Raw genomic sequence first — 22,116 nt, 5'->3', positions numbered from 1 at the left:
TATTTCTAAGTACGCTCAGCCCCACATCACACTTTTCATCCAGTTATTGGAGCACCATAAAAGTCAGGGTGAGAAAAACGGAGTTGGAAAATAAAAAGAAATGGGAAGGAAGTTACAGAGCATGGCGGGTGTAGAGTTTCTGTGTAGAGTGCGGATGCTGCTTTTGCGTTAGTGGGTTAATAATAATAACAACTGAGCACAAGGCAGGTGAAAGAGCCCATCATCACCTTCGTTGGTGAGGGTCACCTCAAAACTCTCTACAGGAAGGGAGAGAAGATAGACCCGGATCAGTGAAGGAAAAGGAAGTTCAGAGGTTATACAAAGAGGACAGGAAGAAGGACATACATATTTTGCCATTCGCAGATACACATTCACTTTGAGCGGAACAGATTAAATTCAGATTCAGTTTAGAATAAATGTACATTTCAGCAGTCCAAGAAAGTCTTCAGCCAGATGAAATAAAAGAACAGTTTACAATCTGCAGATCTGTTAAAAGCCACTTCAGTCCAAGGCTTTGCCATTTGGTTCTGGCAAACGCTTGGAAGAAATAGGAAACTAGTGGAAATTAAGCAGGACATAAAATGACAACGGACAGGAAACAGTTTTAATACCAGTCTTTCTCGAGACAATTGAAATAAATACATCAAGCTCAGCTCCATTCACAAATCATCATCATCAATCATCAATATACAAAAAAAAACTAACTGATTGAACTTTATCAATCCTAATTAAAATGCTCCAAGAACTCATCTAAAAGCTATCTGGGGTAATACAATACAGCTCAAGCACTTCTTTCCCATTACGGTGGCGTTCTGCTTGGCTGATTGTTTTAGAGTGCCAGTCAGGGCCTCTTGCGGGTTGAGCTGTCCATTTTGTTTTCCTCTCAGCAATTAGAAATGGACTTCCCATTAGAGCCTGCTGTTCAGGGCCAGTCATGCAGTGAGAGCTGTGGCGGGCCTCTGCCCTCGCCATGTTCACCCTAGCCCTAATGACCAGCTCATACATGACAGGGTAGGGCAATTCCTCAGCATATCACTGGGCATGTAAACTCAGTTCACTACCCTCTTGGTTCTATGCACAATAGCTGTTATATACTGATCCTAATCCTCTTGAAAGGCAGACTGGGTATGTGCTGGTTTTATATAAACCTGAAGAATTATGGATGTGGGGGGTGTTAATAAAACAGTCAGTATGAATTTACTGTAATTGTGATGTATTTAATTGTGCAGCAAACATTCCCTCTGCAATAAATGTACAGTATACAGGAATGAAAGCAGTTGTCAGCCTTATTTAGTCGACAGACTGTTCTAATTGTCACCTGGACTAAATTGCAAATATCCCAGATCTTGGATTGGGACACTGTGGATGAAAACTGCCTTGTTATTGAGCATGGTAATGAAGAATGCAGAGATCATTTCCCTGTGTTTTAAACTGTCCAAACATTACTTCCCCCTTGAACTTAAAGGGCCACACTGGCATCAATACATGTCATTGTTCTATTCACAGCTGTGTCCATATATTGTACAGAAACATAGACCATTTCCCCATTAATGGCTTTACTTTTTAGATTTTACATTTGTTTACATTTTCTCATTACAATTTTACAACTTCCCTGAATAATTGATTCAATGTTGGCTAAAAGTCATTGTGCTGTTAGCAGCTGTTTGAATTTCATTCTGAATCTTTTCTCTAGGTACTATTTTTGGCTTTTACATTACCAATCCGTGCATTAAAATGCATTAAACACAACGATAATGTAACTTTAACCAAAAAACCTTGCAATTATATTTAGTGTGTTGGATTATCTATCTCAAGCAAGTTTGAAGTCTCTGCAAATTGATTTAGTACTGCACGGAAATGAAAGGAATCCAGTGGCTTCCTCAAAAACTAAACAAACGGTATGCTTTGGGAAATGGCTTTGGTAATGTCAAGTACTGTATACTGTGAGTTGTAGTCAGTGTGCTAAACATGCCAGACCACCGGTATGGTCCTTTAACCCATTCTAACCAGGAAAGCATCTTTGTCATTTTAGATTTTAGCCTTGGCTATTAAAAAATAGCAGATATACAAGCTTGCAGCGCGCCACTTCATGCCGCACTGCGAGCTTGTACATCTGCTATTTTTGAACATTTTTGAAAAATGTTTAAAGTGTTTGAATTTTTTTTTGGAATTACGAAAAAGTTTGAGAACTGCTGATTTAGAAGGCATTTGTAGGATCGGCCTCAAGTCTTAATGGGTTAACACTTGACACATACACATGCAGACTTAGGAAGATGCTTAAAGTCAATCCTTCATCAAATGAATGGACATTAATGTCCAGACACACACATCTCCAGCACCTTCCCTCGCTCAAATCCAGTGATTGGCGTGCGTGGTCAAGCCTCTCCAAGGCCTGTGGGTCGACTTTACAGTTAAACTTTGTTTGTTCACGCAGAGGGATTGACTCGGACGAGGTTGGCAGAGCAGAGACAGGCACCCCTGCTGCCGCGTGAAATGAGATTGATGGCTCTTGGGACACCCAATTCACAGGGACACACTGTCCATTCTGCAAAGCCCTGTTCATCAAAGAGGGAGCCCCCCCACTGAAAGCTGAAAGGGCACCAAGCTATCAACTGAACTCTAATATACTGAGAAAGGAGCTGGACATCAAGTGATGAATGGGCACAGTACTTGATTCAAGTTCACTCTGATGTTGGGGACTCTATGCTGGGCAAGTGCATTTTATCAATCAATAGTGGTTGCTAATTGAATCAAATGCCAGGACAAATCTAAATCCAGTCACTTCACACCAGTCCATAACAGAGTGTAAAACCCAGTTTGGACGGTAAAACAAAAACAAAAACAAAAACAAAAACGATTCTACACTGCAAAATCTGAAATACGTTAAGTTAACAGTGTATTCACTGAAATGTGTGTTAGAGCCAGACCAATCGGCTTGACCGATATATTGGCCATCATCTGACTTTTTTCACAACATTGGTATCAAAACATTGTGTTTATTTTTATGTATTTGTTTTTTCATCAGTTAAATGTTCTTTAATAGAAATTTTAATCAAATCCAAGTTTTTCGAATTGATTTCAAAGTTACTTTTCGATAAAATATCGATCAAAACATCAGTAATTGGTGGTCTAGGACTCGGGACTGGGATTGGCATCAGACCCAAGAATGTGGCATCGGTCAGGCTCTGGTATATGTGATAATAGTGGAATGAAAGGCAGGGAGCAGTATGAAGATCATAGAGCTCATGAGATTGAGATGGGGGAGGGGGAGGGGGAGCGTTCCCGATGCCATGGGGCTTTGAACCGTGGCCAAAGTCAATCCCCATGTGATTAAAAACTCCCGGTCTAATGCTGCCATGGCACATAAGGCACACTAATTGTGCCTCTCTTTGGGGACAAAAAAAACATTAAAAGCAAACTTTGTTTGATGTGAATATGAAAAGGTCCTGATGGTGGATATGGTGGCCAGCTGTAGAGAGCCAAGTCATAAAATACCCTTCATGCGGCGTACCCCCAAGCAATCTACGCCTGACACTGTAAATACATAAACTGAATTATTATTTAACAGTTAATATACAAACTAGGTAAGATGTGATTTTTATGCTACAGTATTTGGCAGCTTTTATTTTATTTAAGATAAGTTAATAATACATTTTGTCATATCATCATACACTGAGGATATATGTGTATGTACAAAATGTGGTGTGTTTCGCATAACAGTGCCTATCACTTGTAAGCAGTACAGAGGAAAGAGACTTTTACATTTTTGGTAATTACCATAGATGGGACTGGGAACTTATATTAATCAATTGATCAGAAATTCCATTCAAACCTAGATTTACACTATAAAAAGTGTTAACACTCAGGTTTATGCTATGTAGGGTAGGCTTACACATTCCTCTTCACATGACAAATGTATGTTCTGTCTGACCCAAAAGAATAATCCAGACATGATCATGTCTCTCAAAAATACACACAGATTCCATGGCAAACTCTCAAAACAAAAGTGCAATGTTCTTAAATCTGTCACTAATGAAAATGATCTGACAGCTTCAGGGTAAAAAGTATCTAGCATGTGTTTTAAACCTTCTATGATAATGGTAACTGAAAGGAGAGGAGAGTGATTCAATGTTACTGAGCTGCTGAGACAGCACTGAAAGGATAGCGTCATCAAGCCTCCTCTCTCACCTGCATAGCGCAGTGGTGCATCCTTGTCCAGTGCAATTAGCGGCGGGTCCAGTAGTACTTTGTCATCGTTTTCTGTTACGATCCCGTGGTACGTCGTCTCAATCCATGGTTTGTGCTTATTAACTGCAGAAGAGAAAGACACAAAGACAGAGAATGAGAGGGAGGGAGAGAGAGAGAGAGAGAGAGAGAGAGAGAGAGAGAGAGAGAGAGAGAGAGAGAGAGAGAGAGAGAGAGAGTCCGTATTGTATTAGATTAGATTTTGTTTCATGTGCCCAACACGATCAAACTTCAGAGTTCTAGAAATACACCTCGGATCATTATCGACATCTACAAAATTGCTGAGCCTGCATCACTTCCTGCAGTGGCACACACCCATTACGAATTCTTTGAAAAAAGATTCATGATAAGCCTATGTGCTATGTCCCGCCAGGTAACGTTTCCTGAGACGGACGCAGCCGCGATCCATACTAACGAATGGGGTTTGACAGGAACATCATTGGTGATGGCGACAGCCTCCAGTGAGATTCAGGTGCAAACTGCGCCTATAGGAGCAGCAGTGGAGCTCATTACAGCGTTCTGCCTTGAGAGCCTGGGAAACAACCCAGCTGCACACAGCGCTCTGTTTGGATGGCGGCTGCAGAAGAAAGGCTACTGTATGAAAGGCTACTGTATAGTGACTGACACATGCAGGCTGGATTAGATAGCTGTGTTGGATGCATGGGAGAATCTAGTCTGCACTCCTACAGCAATGTTTATGTCCCCTCTCCAGAGTCGGTGGGATTGGTGGCGTAATGTGACACTGACAAGAGCTAGTAGGACACCTAGTAGGGATACTGGAATACTAAGTAGAGGAAGCCCACAATTTACCTCACAATGACCCTTTGACCCCATGTTATTGTGGTGCCAATCAGGAGACGCAACATGTCCAAGACTACGTCATAATTTGTCCATAGTTGTAGTACAGAGGGGGAAAAGGAGCAGATCAAGTATAAAGCCCTGCGGGAGACCCCAGATAGTATAAGGTTTAAGTGGTTAATCCTATGGTGTGACGGGAAAAAGAGGTCTAAAATGATGCAGTGGTGATCCGACAAGCTTCATCATTCTCTGGTGCATGTTATACTGGCTGGAATCATCAATCATTTATACAATCATAAATCTAAAGCTATAGCAACCTATACAACTGGTCGTCCAGCTGGTGGCTACCATAGCTAATCCTCTTAATTTTGATGCATTAGAGACATCAATTCCAGTAGAGTTGGTGTCAGACAGCTAGTACTGTGATTCCACATAATATGAGGAACAGGGATCATTAGCAACCACAATAATCGATGAAGTCCCAGAAAAAGCCACATAACACACAAACCTGTTAAAGAAACGAGGGGAGAAAATATACAGACTTGTTGCTAAATCTTTTATACAGCATTCATCAGTCTGCCAAAGCCAATTTCAGCTAAAAGAAATTAGTCTTGTTTTAAGGGATATTACATAATTTAATAGTATTTCTCAGTTAATTACCCAATCATTATATATTAATTGTAAGCTATTTGTACTTGACTGGGATTACGTGGGCACCAAATGAAACTAAGACTTTCCATTTTACTTGGTTTTTGCCCCGAGGTACAGTTATATAATTCACCTTTTGCAGTCCCTGTCCTGAGATAAATTAGATAGACCCTCAGGTTTTCATTATTCAGATGTATAAATCTACGCCTGTTTTAAGACTTATTAATCTAGACTTTGTGCCCAAATTGTAAATTGTGATATATCTAATAAGAATTAATCCTAGGAACATTAAAGGCACTGTCTGAGCCAAGAATAAAATAACAGTGTTTAGAGCAATTTTTTTATATTCCAATGACAATTAAGCAAGGATGGATATCATGCAAAATGTTCATTTGAACAGACTTTTTTATTTGTCAGGGGGTGGGGGTGGTAGGATATTTGTCTTACACTAGTACACTAGGGTGGTTTCATGTGATGTGGAAAATTGCATTTAGACTAATACGCAAGGCTTAGCCTACATACCGCTGCAGAAATACAAACATGACATGACAGCCTCATCAATTCTGACAAAACACAGGACATCCACAAATAGGCTAAAAGTAGCATCATAAAACAGATCTTAAAGCATAGCCTATTGTCCATTTTTACTAAAACAAGACAAGCTTGCTAAAACAAGACAAGCATGCTCACCTTTCTTTTGCCTTTATGAGCCTTATAAACATATTTTCCTATGTGTCTTCATGTGGCCTTAAGTGTACTGGTTGGCAGTCTGTCTGCCAGTGCCACACCAGACTACAATAATATCTACCCCTCACATGAACTATTAACACGGTCACATCACACATGTGGGCCTTAAATTTGTTCATGAGTCTGCCAAGGCCAACTTACCTACAGGGACAACATTTTCAAAGCTCCAATGTTCCTGTCAAACAGATAGTCCTAATCTAAACCTATAACCTGTGCTTCAGTCATAAAAGAAGGACGTACACTACAGAATAGGGGCAATTAATCAAATTATTGATAAATTATGTCATGAATTATTGAATAATTATTGATGAAATTATTGATGAAATTATTGATGAAATTATTGATGAAATTATTGATGAAATTATTGATGAAATTATTGATCAATATAATCGATAGACAGAAATGTAATCAACTTAATGTCTAGTAATCAAATCATTTTTATTAGTGATGTAAATAAATATGTGCCATTTGCAACATCACCAAAATCTGAATCATTAGTCTTTGTTCCATACATAATAAAAAGGAAAATTAGGCAAACATTTTTTTGATTGCATTACGTTTTCATCATCATATGTCAGATTTTTTTACCACCATTTTATGGTCTACTCAAAATTATTCTCACAATGGTTGCTTGCAACCCCACAGTAGAAGGAGTGTGTAGTGTTTTTCCTTAGGGCAGTATATTTGTCAACCTGCATAAGCCACCAGTTTCGTTTTCAAAGGGACTCTGGAGAGAGTTTTCCCAATTCCCACCAAACATACGTAAACAGTATATTTAATCTGGTTTTAAAATAATGTCATGAGATTTTAAAATAATGTAATTTTAAGTCTCCCAACAGGATAGGAAACAAATTCAGAAAATATTCAGACGGCCTTATTAGCCTGACAACTCTGACACAAGCTAATCAACCACATGCTGCGTTGCTGAGGGAAATCGGAGAGACATGAGTCACACTCCAAACAGGGACTGTCATTTGTCACAATTGGGCAGCCTAGTGAAATCAGTTTTGAATAACAATGAAGACAAGAGACAATAATGGTTGGCTTAGCACTTAAGCCTTATATACTTGACATGACAAATAGCTCACGTTGTGAGCTTGTAGATGTGCTATTTTCACTACTTTTGTTAGTTTGTTTGCCTCTATAACATGTCCAAAATATGGAGGCCAGGGCTAATGTGGTTAAATGAAGCTATTAGCTTACCATCTTGCAAAAACATGTGACATGACCAACAGTGGGAACTAGGTAAGAAAGGAGAGGATGAGACAGAGTCAGGAGGACTTCAAAAAGCAGACGGCACAAATGCCTTTGGATCATTGTGGGTGAAAAAAACAAACAAAAAAAACGTTTCACTTTCTGACACCTCCCGTGAAATGCAATCTAGAAGGAAACTGAATTGAAAGCGTGAAATGAACACATACATTGTGTGAAATTGTGTCGACAAGGCCCTGGTGACAAAACAACTTTATTATCCCCCTCCAAGCCACCATGAATAGGAGGAACATCTGTTGTACCATAGAGCGTTCAGTCAAATCCAGCACTAATTTAGCGAAATGCAACTGTTTTCTGTTTCCCTGGTAGCACTAATTGGGTAATTCATAATGAACTGCTGCTTATTCTGGACAGTGTGAACTGTGTGTTATGCATTATCGTGTTAAAAAATCATTATCACGGGAGTGGCTTGCCTCCAATGAGGAGGGCAGACTATTGGTGGGAATGAGATTAGGGAAGGAGCTTTGATGTAGGTAGTTAGTAAATAGGTAGGCAACCTTGACATTTTTGCTTAACATGGCAGCCTGCCAGTTCCTTACTTCAGCTTTATAAGGGAAACCATTTGTCTGATGTGGTGCACAAGGTACCAATTATGACTTGGATCCTACAGAGTTTTTTATTCTAAGTTGCGCACTAGTGTCGCACACTGGAAGTGGAAATAGATGATCTACAAGATTGTATATATCTACTATTTTCAGTCCGCAACACAGTGTGCAAATATATATAAATCAGGTAAATCAATCAATGCTCTATGAGTCTGGACGTTAACCTGGATAATTTTCACTGATATCCAGGACAGATAACAAGCGATATAGAATACGATGGGTCCAGAAGCACTTGGTGTGGTGCATATAAGACACTGTATGCAATGTTTGGAAAACAGTTCCACAGCAGATTGTAATAGTTAACCCAAAAGCATGTTTTCCAGTTTTTAAAGGGGCAGAGTGACTGGTCCATGTTTATAATAATGTTGTAAATGATATAAAATGATCACCTAATGAAAACTGACATGAGGAATTAATAAAAATTCATACCACGTAGCTGTAAGAAATAAATGTACAGACATATTCCTAAATCTTACAGGGTTTGAAATGATGTGGGTCAAAGTTATGTAAGTGAATATGTGCCGTTTCTTCGTTTTTAATGCATATTTCCATTCTAACAACTTACGTAATGACATAGCCTACTTGTGTCAAAGCATCTGGCAAGCAGCAGAACACATATCAGAAACTCAGCATACAAGCAATTGTCTTGCAGTATTTTATCTACAAGTTTCATGCTTCTCTCAAATTACAAAAAAAAGATAAATAAAGGGAAATCCATACACTTAAACCAATTTAATTCCATGTTCAAGCCATTGAATGACTTCAAGGGCAGTTTGCAAATAAAAAAACTGAGCACACATTTAAACCATTTAATGTGTCTAATCATGCAGCAGTGCAGACAGATAAAGAGTAGAAATGTCATGGTGGGTTAAAGAGGTAGGAGTGGCTTGGGAAACGTTTGCACACTGTCAGCATGAGTGTGCACTGTGCACAGTCAGTGAGCCAAAGAGATCAAATCTAATGCAGTAGTTCTCAAACGTTCCTCATTTTGCTGGGTAATCCCCTGGAACCCCCTCAAGGACCTCTGGGGGTCCCCGGACCCTACTGATAACCACTGCTCTAATGGGCCACACCAGTGGGTGACCGGATGTTACAATGACCATGTGGTTGCACTATCATTACGGTAAAAAACAACAACTCAGTATTCCCACAGACATGCTTGCTCCATAGGGCAAACAATATGGTAACAATAAAGCCTATCTATTCCAGCAACAACCTCAGGACCCTTACACCTTGAATGCTGTTAGACATATTGGTCATTAACCTTCATCATCTGGAGAACTATGTCACTTCGCAGATCTGCACTAGTATGCATCAATATCTTGGCTATTTTCCACTTTAGAGGTTGTCCTAAATTGAATTAAACATTTCGACAAATTAAATCAAGAAGAAAATTAGCAATATGCCGTTTTAACTGTACAGCCATATCACATGCTTTATCAGTCTATTAAACCCAGTGCAACATGTTTTAAGCATTTCTGTTGTATTACAAAGTGCAGAGAATAGGGACCAGGGGGGATATGTGACATGGGTCATGATGCAGGTTATGTGGATTTGAGCCACCAGCATGTAATGCCCCTAAACCCAGTGCATTCAGAAAGCAAATGAAACCTTGCAGGTAGAAAAAAGAGGACATGAATTCCTGTAAACCCCACTGCAGAATGAACGTGTCAAGTGACAAACGCATAGAGAGACATGTGCTATGCACAGATGGTGGGTGACTGGACCTGCTCACAGCCACGCTACACCGTACCTTGTATGCAATCTTGTTACACAGGCTACACAGCATATAATGCCACTGACATTTAATCCTATAATGGGATGCGCCTGTTTCATTGACTCGCAAGGTCGAAGGACTAGCCAGACTTAAAACAAACGATGGAATTGGCTCTAGTGGTGGGAAAAAAAACGTTCATTTCAGTGAACGAACGATTTCGTTCATATTCACGGCAATGTTCCGTTCAAATGATTTGTTCACGTTCAACTTTCAGTAGCGCTTCTGGTTCCGGCGGAGCGCACGGGCTACTATATGAATGCAACTGTGTGCATCCGATCCCACTGACATGACTGCACAGAAACATAAAACTGTCATTCACGATCTAATTGCACGATCTTCTTTGTAATATAATAATGTGTAGGGTAATAAATAGTAAAAAAAATATTAGTCGAGAATTATTTCCACAAATTCAATGTTTTATACAAAGCATCCTAAGTCAGTACACTCACATATGCGAATATGCGATTTCCTAGCATGTCTTTAACTTAATGTGGTTCATGAATAGTAGGTGTGGGTGTATACTATTTGTATCTTCTATTCAAACTAAAACATGTTAATTGACCAGTACCTACCTGTCCTTTGTCTGGGACCATGCATATTTCTTTCTTTTGATACTTACACTGATCTGTCTTTTGTCCAGGAACAACAGTACCTTTATTTCAATTCAAATTGCAATACGCATGCATGTCTATTGTATAGTGAAAAACTCTACCGCACCGCTGTCTGTCTGATGGACAAACAGCCCGCCCCGGCGCCCCGTCCTGTGGAAGGGGGGACGGGGATGGGTGGCATGAACGAAAGCCTGAACGTAACAGTTTCAGGAACTCATGTTTATCTACAGACTACTCTCCATCTAACCAGATTCTTTTGATATGTATGTTTGTTTGAGAACATGACAATACAATAGTGCAATAATAAACCCCTCAGGGATGAATAAAGTACCTACCTACCTAAACACACAATCAGTCCTGCCAAATCTTTTGATTCACTTCCATGTACCAAACTGAGATGATCGGAAGACACATTGTGCGGTTCATATTCTGCAGTGAAAGGAGGGTTTGCAGGGTTTGGAAGATGGCTGACCTCTGGCAAGGATAATTCCCATGGCGAGGCTCCATATGTGCCAAGGTCTGCTGTACCAAGCTACATATCTACTACCCAGTTCTCAGTCTCACCCACCAGCAGCCAACACAAAGACGAAATTAATACTAGTAGTACACAATAAGCAAGATCATATGAAAATGAGCTCAATTTTGAACACTTGGCCTGTACTTTGAGGTAGCCTGGCTTCACTAAAAGCATGGATCCCAGGTGATTGGGAATGATAATAATAATTTAATCAAGAAACTCATCAGGCTCAGAATAACCATTTATGTTGTGCACAATTTTTCTGTATTGGCCTTGTAAACTGAATTAGAAAAAAAAATATTGTAAAGGATCATCTTTCAGATGTCAACAGCTTACCTTTCGATTCAACAATATGGACTAATTCAGATTGGATTTATTTTGTCTGTGCAGGCAGCCATTGGAATGAAACAGTGTGATGACATCTGAAAAACTGCCCAAATGTACATCTCGAAATGCCTGTAGTCTAATTCATAGCTCCAAAAGGAACAGTAAAACATAGTCTCTTGAAAGCCACAGCAGACATAAAAGCCACAGGCCTTTTATGATAGTCCCAACACTTTTATTGAAACCTATACAGTTTGACCTACTGACCATGCTGAAACACTTCCTGTGAGAATTACAGGGCCACAATGGGTCCTGTTAATCCCATAGTTCAATGAGCCCCCCCACCACCTCACACACACGTGCTTGCTCGCTCGCACACACGCGCACACACACACACACACACACACACACACACACACACACACACACACACACACACACACACACACACACACACACAGCTCCATCTACTTTTCTGTATCTATTCTGTCCTGTGTTTCATACTGCCATGACAACTGATTTCCCTTGTGGGATCAAGGTCTGTCGGTCGATCTATCAGTCTGTCTGTCTATCTCTATTCTCTATTCTCTCCCTCTCTCTCTCACACACACACACACACACACACACACACACACACACACACACACACACACACACACACACACACACACACACACACACACACACACACACACACACACACACCCCCACACACACACACACACACACACACACACACACACACACACACACACACACACAGTCCCCTTGTTACATGTGTGATGTGAAGAAAGAATTCTATCTCTAGTCTCTATTGCTTTTGAAAAGCTCTGCACATACCCAGCAACAGTATAACCTTCAGTAGTGGACAGACATAACAAGATAAGATAACATTAAGCTACTGGTCATCTTGGGATGAACCAGAAAATTATGACAGCGTAGGCTAGTTGTTGAGATCATGATCAGTCTGTCGTTTTTAAATGAACTCATTCATAAGGCTGTGGAACCTCTCAGTGGTTGTTATGTAATGATGAGAACACAGCCAGTAGTTCACGTCTGTGGCAGTGGCCGTGGCATTTTCTGGAGGCGCTCTGCATTTTCAATTGTGTGATTCCTGTTTTGCATTGGACTGCAAACGGGTTGCAGGAGATAAGGTATCATTTCTCCCATTCAAATACAACACTGAACCACACCTTATTGTAAAGTTTAAGTTGGTGAAACTATTGGCTTACACTTCTTTTGTGTTGTGGACTAATTTATGGTATAAGGCCTACAAGTCTTGTTAGTGTGTGCTAGGCCTGTAATGACCTGTCTTGTGACAAACATTAACATGAGTATGTTGTTGGCCGTATGATATATTCTGAATATCTCAATACACCACGACATGCTGGTCCTGGTATTTATGGTTATGAGTAAAGCTTGGCTCTATGAAACAAGCTCCCTCTCTTATCTATTATCTGTGTCTGATCCCTGCTTCTGGTTGAGAACTACTCGACAGTGTGTATCATGTACTTCTCCTGCGAACTCATGGAATAAACGTATATCTTCTTAAACCTGATTTACACTTGGTCACGCATTGTGTCTCACACCAAGAATAGCACATCTACAAGCTTACAGAACATGTGTTGTGACAGAGCTTGTAGATCTGCCCCGCACTCTGACTACGTTTGCCTCAAGATACTAATTGATCCAGAATTCATCGACAGTGTAATTAGAAAATGTCATTAGTGTATGATATTTGAAGGTGGATTCAAATCATAATGCACTCATTGATTTGGGATTACATTATGGTATACCAGGCATATTAACAGACTGTTAACAGGGTAGAGGGAGGGGATGCCGTGCAACAGAGGCCTCCTGTCTAAAACTAACTAAAACTGCAAACATCGCAATTATGTGGTCAATGTACAAACCAGTGAATTTGTTTTTTAAATGTTACGACAACATGAACCGACATTCATGTTATGGGTAGATCCTCATTTCTGATTGTCTAGATTAGAAGATGTCAGTAAATGTTTACTATTATTATCTTTTTTCTTCTTTTTTTTTTTGCTTTTTCTACCTTTAATTTTATTGATAGTACACACTTCTCCACATTCTTTGTATGCATGGTGAAAACCTCATACGCAGCAATACTAATGAAAACTGTCAACATGCTCCTGGCATCGATGTTAAGCATCCAGTCTTGCACGGATCAACGGACAGTTCTGCCCAGGCCTGGCTGGAAGTAATAATGATGATACAATCTTTTTACCGGAAATAATGTTTATACTGTTTTTGAGACGGTAACTCCTGGTAGCACATGGTCAGCTGACTGGCTCATTGCTGTTCAGGACTATTCATAATTATTCTCAATTCCTGCATTCTGGGTGCCACCAGCATGCATTCCCAACTTGTATCGTTCCAAGTGCCCAATGGACTAGCTTCATTTAATTATGGAATGGGAGTTGTTGTACAACAGGTATTAAAAAGACAGTCAGGTGTCATAGAAATGGGAATATCTTTATTTATTTATTTTGTAAGTTTATTGATGGTGAAATACTGTAGCTGTAATTATAATTGACACTCAGTCAATCTGTTTATTTTACTGTAAATATTGGCTAAGTGTTATCCCTTACATGTATAGTTTGAAAAACAAAGTATAGCTGGTTTCTGGAAAATTCCTATGCTTGCCCAGAACTGCTTTCCTTTCCAGTACACACAGGTGCATTTTCAACACAAAATCACCCACACAGCCCTTCACAGTGGTTCAGAGAGCTGCTTCAGGGACTTAATGATGTTTGACAAAAATATCTTGCAGTCACAAAGACCAGAAACGGATGTCAAAATTGCTGGTCTTTGGTGCAATGCAAGTCACAGAATGACTTCCATTGTGCTTGCCTGTCTTAAGTAGTCAGCAGAGTTTTAGCTTGTGGTCTGAAACACTGGTAGGCACACTTCTCTGTTTACCTTGCCTTGCAACGTCCCGTGCTGCTGGTTGACGCATGCCGTCTCCACCACAGAGCACCGACTGTTCTAGGAAACGTTGATGGCCATTAAGGCAAGGCCAGTCTCTCGGGGGCCCCGCTACCTAAACATCCAACTCACACAGGAGTGCCTCTCAGTTGCCCGTCCAGCCACGTTTGTTTGTCCTTACTTCACGCAATCACAACCAACCATCCGACTGGCTGACCAACTACCCCCCCCCCCCCCCTTCCCGACAACAGGGCTGGGGTGTTCCTCTGAAGAGGGGGTTGGGGAGCCATAGAAGTTTCAATGCAACTCAATCACCGCTCTGTGTGAATGGCACAAAGGCCCAGTGAGAGTGAGGGAGTGAGACGCCTCGTAACTCTGCACAGGGGCTGCTCAGTGTATCAGACCTGCGGTTCTGGGACTGCAGGTAACGTGCGCTCTGGTTACATGGTTCACACGGAGAGACTCCTGGTTTTCAATGTGTTCACTCACACACACACACACACACACACCAAGCTCCGGAGAGCCATATTTCTCCCAGCAACGATGATGCTCTGGGGAGAACTGCAGATCTACTGGCAGATAAGCTGCAGTTCTGCTGTAAGGCTTGTATTAACAGCCAGTGGTTTAATATTTCTGTGTCAGAAAAATACCACACTGAGAGATCAACATAATTGGACATTAGTAGGACAAAGAAGGAAGCTTTTCCCTTTCATCCATTGTGGATAGTGGTTAGTTTTGCGATAATAGCCAAACTACTTCCATTGACAAGTTACTTTAACAGGTGTCAATGCAGTTTCCATAACCTTGCTTCATGGAAATGATTGTATCTAATTACTATTTAGTGTAATTTCTTGATACAGGGAAAAACTCAATTGCTATTTTGATTACTTATTGTGACTGACATTTACCTGCACAAAAGAAAAAGTCAATCTGACACACACCGTAAGAAACAGTACATCATGCCATCATGAGAAAGGGTTTAAGGGAATGTAGATTTCTTTCTGCTGGACATAGCTCCTTGGACAGCTGACTGAGCGGGGAGCACGACTTTAATTTCCACAATTGAATGACCCATTCTTGATGGTTCACTGACTCCATTCAGCCACTGAAGGAACCAATGAGGGGAAGTCATCACCAAGCCCAAATTAAAGACAGTTGTCTGAGTAGGCTACACATTACAAACTGCAACACTCCTCCAACAACAGCACTTTTTGAGGATTATCATACACATTCTTGAAGGGCTTGAGTTGTGGTCCCTCTAACAGTGACCACATTGTGATGTGTGCGCTCAAAATCTAGGCCCAGAACTGTGGGCCAAAACAGCTCTTTGTTCCACTGGGAATTCTATGAATAAATCAGGCAACAATTCAAGAGTTAACTTTGATAGATAAAGCCTCTGTAGGGCAAGCAAATTGTTATTAAGGGCAGTGCAGTGCAATTATTTAGGCCTAATCATTCTCAGAATTGCAATGTGATGCTCAAAGGAAGCAATATAATGATTTCATATTGCAGGGCTTTTTAGTTACACAGGCACAGTAGTGTTTGGTGCTTGATCATGTCTGAGCTGTGATTCCTATCATTGAAGCATGACACTTGATGGCTGAAGTCAAAAATCAATAAATGTCAAATTTAATTGGGTTCATCAATCAAAACCACCTAGGTGACAGATTAAAGATAGCTGACATTTTATTTGATGTATCTCAGCTCAGGGGGGAAAAACCCCACAGATGTTCAAAGAGAAACATCTGTGATGTAGGCTAGCATGCATAGTATGCACAGTTTAAGGTAATGGTTTAAGGTAATGAAGATGAGTATTGTATGATCATATTTCACGGACTCTCTCTCTCTCTCTCTCTCTCTCTCTCTCTCTCTCTCTCTCTCTCTCTCTATTGCCTTCTTTTACGTTTGTCATTAGGCAACGTGTTATTTAATGTGGTTTGAAAGGAAAAACAAGCCTGTAAACTAACTCTGGTGTCAGAACTGAATGATGGCATGCAACAGTCTTATGAGAACAGCATGGGAGAGGGGAACAATGTGGCTATTGTCAGCTGTGTGTATCCACATAGCTTTGGTTTTATCACCATATAGCAAGACATAGAGCTCTACAGTATGTCACATGGCCTGCGTCATACAGGTATCTTGTTTGTTTGTTCAAAGCATAACATGTCATTTTGTAATGTGAGTCTTCTGCAAAACATCGGCTATAAAAGGTGTGATATTAGCCAGGGTGCAACCTGGCAATTGATGGTGATCAACCTCAATCTATCTTTCGGTTATACTCAACAGAGCTACATTCTGTACAGTTTTTTTTAATAACTTTTTTGACTATTAGGAACAGCCACTTCTATCTTGTGAAGTCAACAACTATGTCCAAGTAAATTTCCCTAATACATGTAAAATCAACTAACAACATTTAGTAATTCTAGTAGGGGGGGGCTCATACGTATGAGGACTTTGCAGAGGATGCATTTGTTTGTGCTTCACACAAAGCAATTTGTTCAACTAGAATTTGTTAATTCGATGATGAATGAGCTGAGAATGGTTCCCAGCAGTCAGCCCCTTTTGTCTGGATTGTGTGTACAGAGAAAAGGCCTGCGCATCACAGGCCTAATCTCTCACTCTGAGGGAATATGGGCACATCCAGCAGCTGCTCAACATAGCAGAATAGGAAAAAGCATTGGCCACAAAACTGACTAAAACCTAATATTACGTTCCCACACCCGATGTCTAAAGGGAAACGAATAACTTCTGCAAATCCACATGTTTTGCGTAAGGGCAGTGACTCTTTCACAGGTACTGAATGTCCTGAGAATATGTTTTGCTGCAGCCAGTAGCTCCACCAGACTCTGCCTCAGCTTGTTTCTATAATGATACAGATCATCACAGAGGCATCTACTGTGCATCTGACATCTGTCAATATCAATGCACAACTTACGAAAGGCCCAGAAGCTTCAGATGATACAGTTTGATGAAAATAGGATTACAAAACACATACGAGCAAACATACAAGGCTGTACTAGAGAGGACATGTGGTGGAACTCTACACAGGCAATTGAACTTTAGACAATAATGATAAGCTAACACCATTTCACAGGTGACGTCCCATAACTGATAAGACCAGGGATGCCAGCAGGTGTGGGCTCCTGACTATCCAAATATACACCTTCCTTTGCACACACACACACACACACACACACACACACACACACACACACACACACACACACACACACACACACACACACACACACACACACACACACACACACACACCTAATTTCTAGGCCTATGTCAGCATGTCCTTTGATTGACCTAATGAAAATCAACGTATTGCTTTACAGATTTACAGATGGTGACTGGCCATTGCTAATACATTTCTTCAGCTGTTTGACATGACCAACACGCCTATTATAGATTGTTGAACAATACCTTCAGCAAGTTTTGACGGTTACTGATTCATTCCCGGTCTTCTCTTATTAGCATTTTATTGATCATGGCCTCCAATACCCTGTACTGTAGGTCCGAGCATAAAATGGGTGTGCCACAGAAACAACAAACTACTCATCATTATTCCCTCGGGTATATTGGAGGTTGCCACAGGGACACTGAAACGTTGGCTATATCCAGTGACTAATATCAACCTGCCCTTTATTAACAGCTTGGGACAGATCTACACTGAGGTATCTGGATGATGTCAATATATTCAATAGATCTACTGTATATAAATCCATGCTATGAGGAATTGGGATGTTCAGGGAAGGGAAGGTGAACCCCCCCCCCCCTGCAGTAAAAGGCCTGTATAATTCTTCACAAAGTGCAGGCCTACATTTCAAAGGGGAGTGAATATGTCCATTCCTGTCATAATAACTAGGTCTGTAGATCTGCTAAAGGGCTGTGCTGCTCGCAACACATGAATTTTTGAAACCACCGACACACATAACAGTGCTTGTTGGTATGAGGAGGACCTGCAATGCGTGCAAAGCTCGGACCTACGCGCCCATTACGTTGCCAAAGCAGACATTTAGGCCACGAATAGAAAAGGATGAACCTGGGTGTTTTAAAAACACGTACAAAAATATATATATATTGAAAGAAAGACAGAAAGAAAGAAAAGAGGACCATCAGAAGTCGCATATCCTACGCAGAGGCTGAGGGGCATGAATTATTCAGAAGACATATTCTAATCATGTTCAATGCCACAAAAAAAAAACGATTAAAGAAAGTGCCCTTTTAAAACGAACACAGACAGAAAATGTGAACAAGTTCACAGTCCTAAACGTCTCCGTATTGTGGAGTTAGATGTTTTAAACACGAACGAGATAATAACGTGATTATTACAACGAGCGTTGTATAATAAAACAGACTGGTACCCAAAAATAGAACAAACGCCGTATCGGGGGACTCGATCTCTGAAATAACCCAGTTCGTTGCGTTATCAGATAAAGAAAAGAAAAGAAAAGTGGACAATTGGACGTTATAAATAACATGTGTTTCGTCTAAATAATAAATGCAATAGATGCACTTGTTCTCCTGGCGGAGCGGAGCGCCATCCATCCCTATGCTATGCGGCTCCCAGGCTGACCATCCCTGGAACAGGTTCCTCAACGCGCATCCCTCCCGTGGGAATACCACCATATAGGAGCTATCCTATCATCCTTATTGTGTAGGCCTTAACCCTAGAACACAGATAGACTTATAGGTAGCCTAAACATGTGTGTAAACGGTCCGTTTATTGTGGTACAGCGCCAACAAACATAAGGATGTACATGTAAATCCCGACTTATCCCTTACCTTTAGCTGTCTCTGTCTCCACGGCACATAATAGTCCCAGGACAAGTCCGACCAGGGATGCAAATAGCTTATTCCCTCGGAGCTGCATCGTCCCGAAATAGAGTTTAAAAACACGCGGGGGAGCCTTCTTCTGTCCACGTCGGCTGGGTGGAATATTTCTCTACACAAGAATGAAATAATATCCCAGAAGATGATGTGTTTCTAAGAGCCGCGGATAGCTGCTAAGATGGCCGTCTGTCTCCTCTCCGCCGCTCGAGCTGCTATTCCCCCTGTTACCTCAATCAGCGCTCTCTCTCTCTCTCTCTCTCTCTCTCTCTCTCTCCTCTCTGACTCTTGCTCGCTCTCTCGGTGTCTCTCTCTATGTGCTTGTGAGCGTCTCTCTCTCTCTCTCTCTCTCTCTCTCTCTCTCTCTCTCTCTCTCTCTCTCGCTCTCTCTCTCTCTCTCTCTCTCTCTCTCAGTTTTGCAGCTGTATCCAACGAGACTGGTGGCAATGAGTGACGTCACTACTGTTATTGTGGGAGCGCTTGCAGTGAGTTTAGAGCACGCACGTCGCACACACACACTCACACACACACACACACACACACACACACACACACACACACACACACACACACACACACACACACACACACACACACACACACACACACACACACACACACACACACACACACACACACACGCACACACACACGGCTAAACTCAGACCGAGGGTGGGGGCCAAGTGCCTTCTGTTGGCGTAGAGAGGGGAGTTGCCAGAATGAGTCCTAATAAAATGAGCATGGTGGTGGTATTGAAGCGGATGCTATTATTATGGACATCATGCATATAGCCCATGATGCATAGTAGGATATCATATGCAGCATATGACCAAAAAAAGAATGAGTGATATACAATGACCTCAGGTCCAACCTGCAGTTACATTGTAATCCACAATATTCCTTCCCATATCTCCCTTTCAGACAGTAGTAATGCATAAAGTGTTAATCCTGTGGGTCAAACGAGCACGAGGAGGGATCATAAAAACGTTGGACACACCCGTTTGTTCACCCTCTCCACACCCTGGGCCTGGTAGGAATATGGCCCTATACATCTTCTATTAGGTATCATAGTGGTTCTCAAACTTTTTCGTGCAATGGCAAGGACCCCCAAATTGATGTGGGCGTGGCCGCAGACCCCCACCTGAAAATGTGTTGTGCCAGGGACCCCCAGAAGCAAAGATTTGTGTTAAAAATGTTTGCCTGTTTAAAAAATGATTTAAAGATTTGCACACATTTTCAAGATTTTTCAAAAATAGCAGATCTACAAGCTCATAGCGTGGCACTCGGTGCCACGCTATGAGCTTGTTGTAGATCTGCTATTTTTGAATAGCCAAAGTATAAAATATGGATAAAGGGGTTCAAATGATTGTGACGCATACCTAATTTTGCTGGGGACCCCACTTTGAGAACCAATGTCATAGTGGGAGCTGATGTGTGTGTGTTGTGGAATATCCAGAAGATGTTGTTTCCATGTCAACCATCAATCAACACTGTCTGCCCCCCCCCCCTCCTTCAGGCTAAAATAATATGTGTGAGAGCAAGAGGGAGCTATGCATGTTTTAAAATGTAAGAAAATTAGCAACCAGTTGATTTAGCATTGATTATTTATGAGCCAATGACAACCAACACGCCTCGAGGACTGTTGGTGGTGGAGTGAGGGTAAGATGCTGCCAAATTGTGACTGTTGGCGACATGGCGTAGGATGCTACCTAATCAACACTCACAAATAGAGGTATAACACCCTCAAGGCAAAGAGCTATGCAGCAATGTTTGATGCAGGAAAATTGATTGAGAGAATGTAGACTACATCATGTTTTTCCATAATTGATAAGCAATCTAAAACGGCAGCCATCTCAAACTAATTTCTATTAAAAATGAATCCGATTTGTGTCACCTTAGTCCTTATTAGATGGCCTCTATTTTAATCATGAAGAGATGATAGGCTGGATTGGAATGAAAGAGATTATAACAAAATGCTTTTGTAATTTGTCAGGCTTGTGATACTGATATCAACATTAATAGTTTATCCAATTCCTGCAATGTCAGTCCTGCACGTGCATTGTAGTCTAAATTGCAGTAGTAGATTTATGTGTTGATCGTTTTAAATTGGGATATCAGCAACAATGTTCAAAATAAGTGTTTTCTGTGAAAAAGCCTACTGCATAACAGCTTTCCATTTTCATCATGCAAGCGGTATAGTCCATATATACAGTGGTGGAAAAAGTACTACTTTTTTCTTAAGTATTAAGTATCAATACTGCAATGTAGAAGGTAAGAGTCCGGAATTCACAATTTACTTGAGTAAAAGTACAAAAGTATTGGTATCAAAATGTACTGAAAGTACTCATTATGCAGAATGTCCCATTTCACAAGTTTTCAAATGTATACAAATATTTTGAAAATATCAGATCTACAAGCTCACAATGCGTCGCATCACGACGCATAGATCGACATTGTGAGCCGATCTAGCTTGTGAGCTAGATCGGCTATTTTCAAATGACCGATATGTATAGGGTTAATGTATGTTTTGTAATAACAATCAAAATCTACAGTAACTAGTAACTAAAGTTTTCAAATAATTGAAGTGGGGTAAGAGTACAATATTTGTCTCTGAGATGTAGTGGAGTAGAAGTAAGTAAGTAAGTACTTACTTAAGTAAGTATTGAAAATTGGAAATACTGCAGTAAAGTAAAAGAAATACCTCAAAAAGTACAGTACTTGAGTAAATGCTCTTTACACCACTGCATATATCCAGAACAGGGCTGGAAGGTTAGCCTATTG

The 22,116-nt window shown here is 40.8% G+C and overlaps 1 protein-coding gene across 5 annotated transcripts in view; it reads right to left on the bottom strand.

Annotated features, from left to right (window-relative positions):
- clstn1 (calsyntenin 1) overlaps window positions 1-19,608 on the bottom strand; it is a 37,205-nt gene extending 17,597 nt beyond the window's left edge. For 2 of the 5 annotated variants that reach the window (XM_080444223.1, XM_080444224.1), the window contains exons 1-3: window positions 19,291-19,608; window positions 4,189-4,311; window positions 228-257 (exon numbers count right to left, since the gene is read on the bottom strand). In XM_080444223.1, the coding sequence (XP_080300349.1) occupies window positions 228-257; window positions 4,189-4,311; window positions 19,291-19,378 (241 nt within the window). In that variant the 5' untranslated portion in view covers window positions 19,379-19,608. The remainder of the gene's footprint in view (window positions 1-227; window positions 258-4,188; window positions 4,312-19,290) is intronic. The other 3 variants (XM_080444225.1, XM_080444227.1, XM_080444226.1) reach the window with 2 other exon arrangements.
- Window positions 19,609-22,116: the final 2,508 nt, after the last annotated feature.

The sequence above is a fragment of the Gymnoscopelus braueri genome, assembly GCF_963280865.1.
Source record: "Gymnoscopelus braueri genome assembly, chromosome: 12".
Classification (NCBI taxonomy): domain Eukaryota; kingdom Metazoa; phylum Chordata; class Actinopteri; order Myctophiformes; family Myctophidae; genus Gymnoscopelus; species Gymnoscopelus braueri.
The sequence above is the reverse complement of the archived record's forward strand: the minus strand, read 5'-3'. Positions and strand labels throughout refer to the sequence as shown.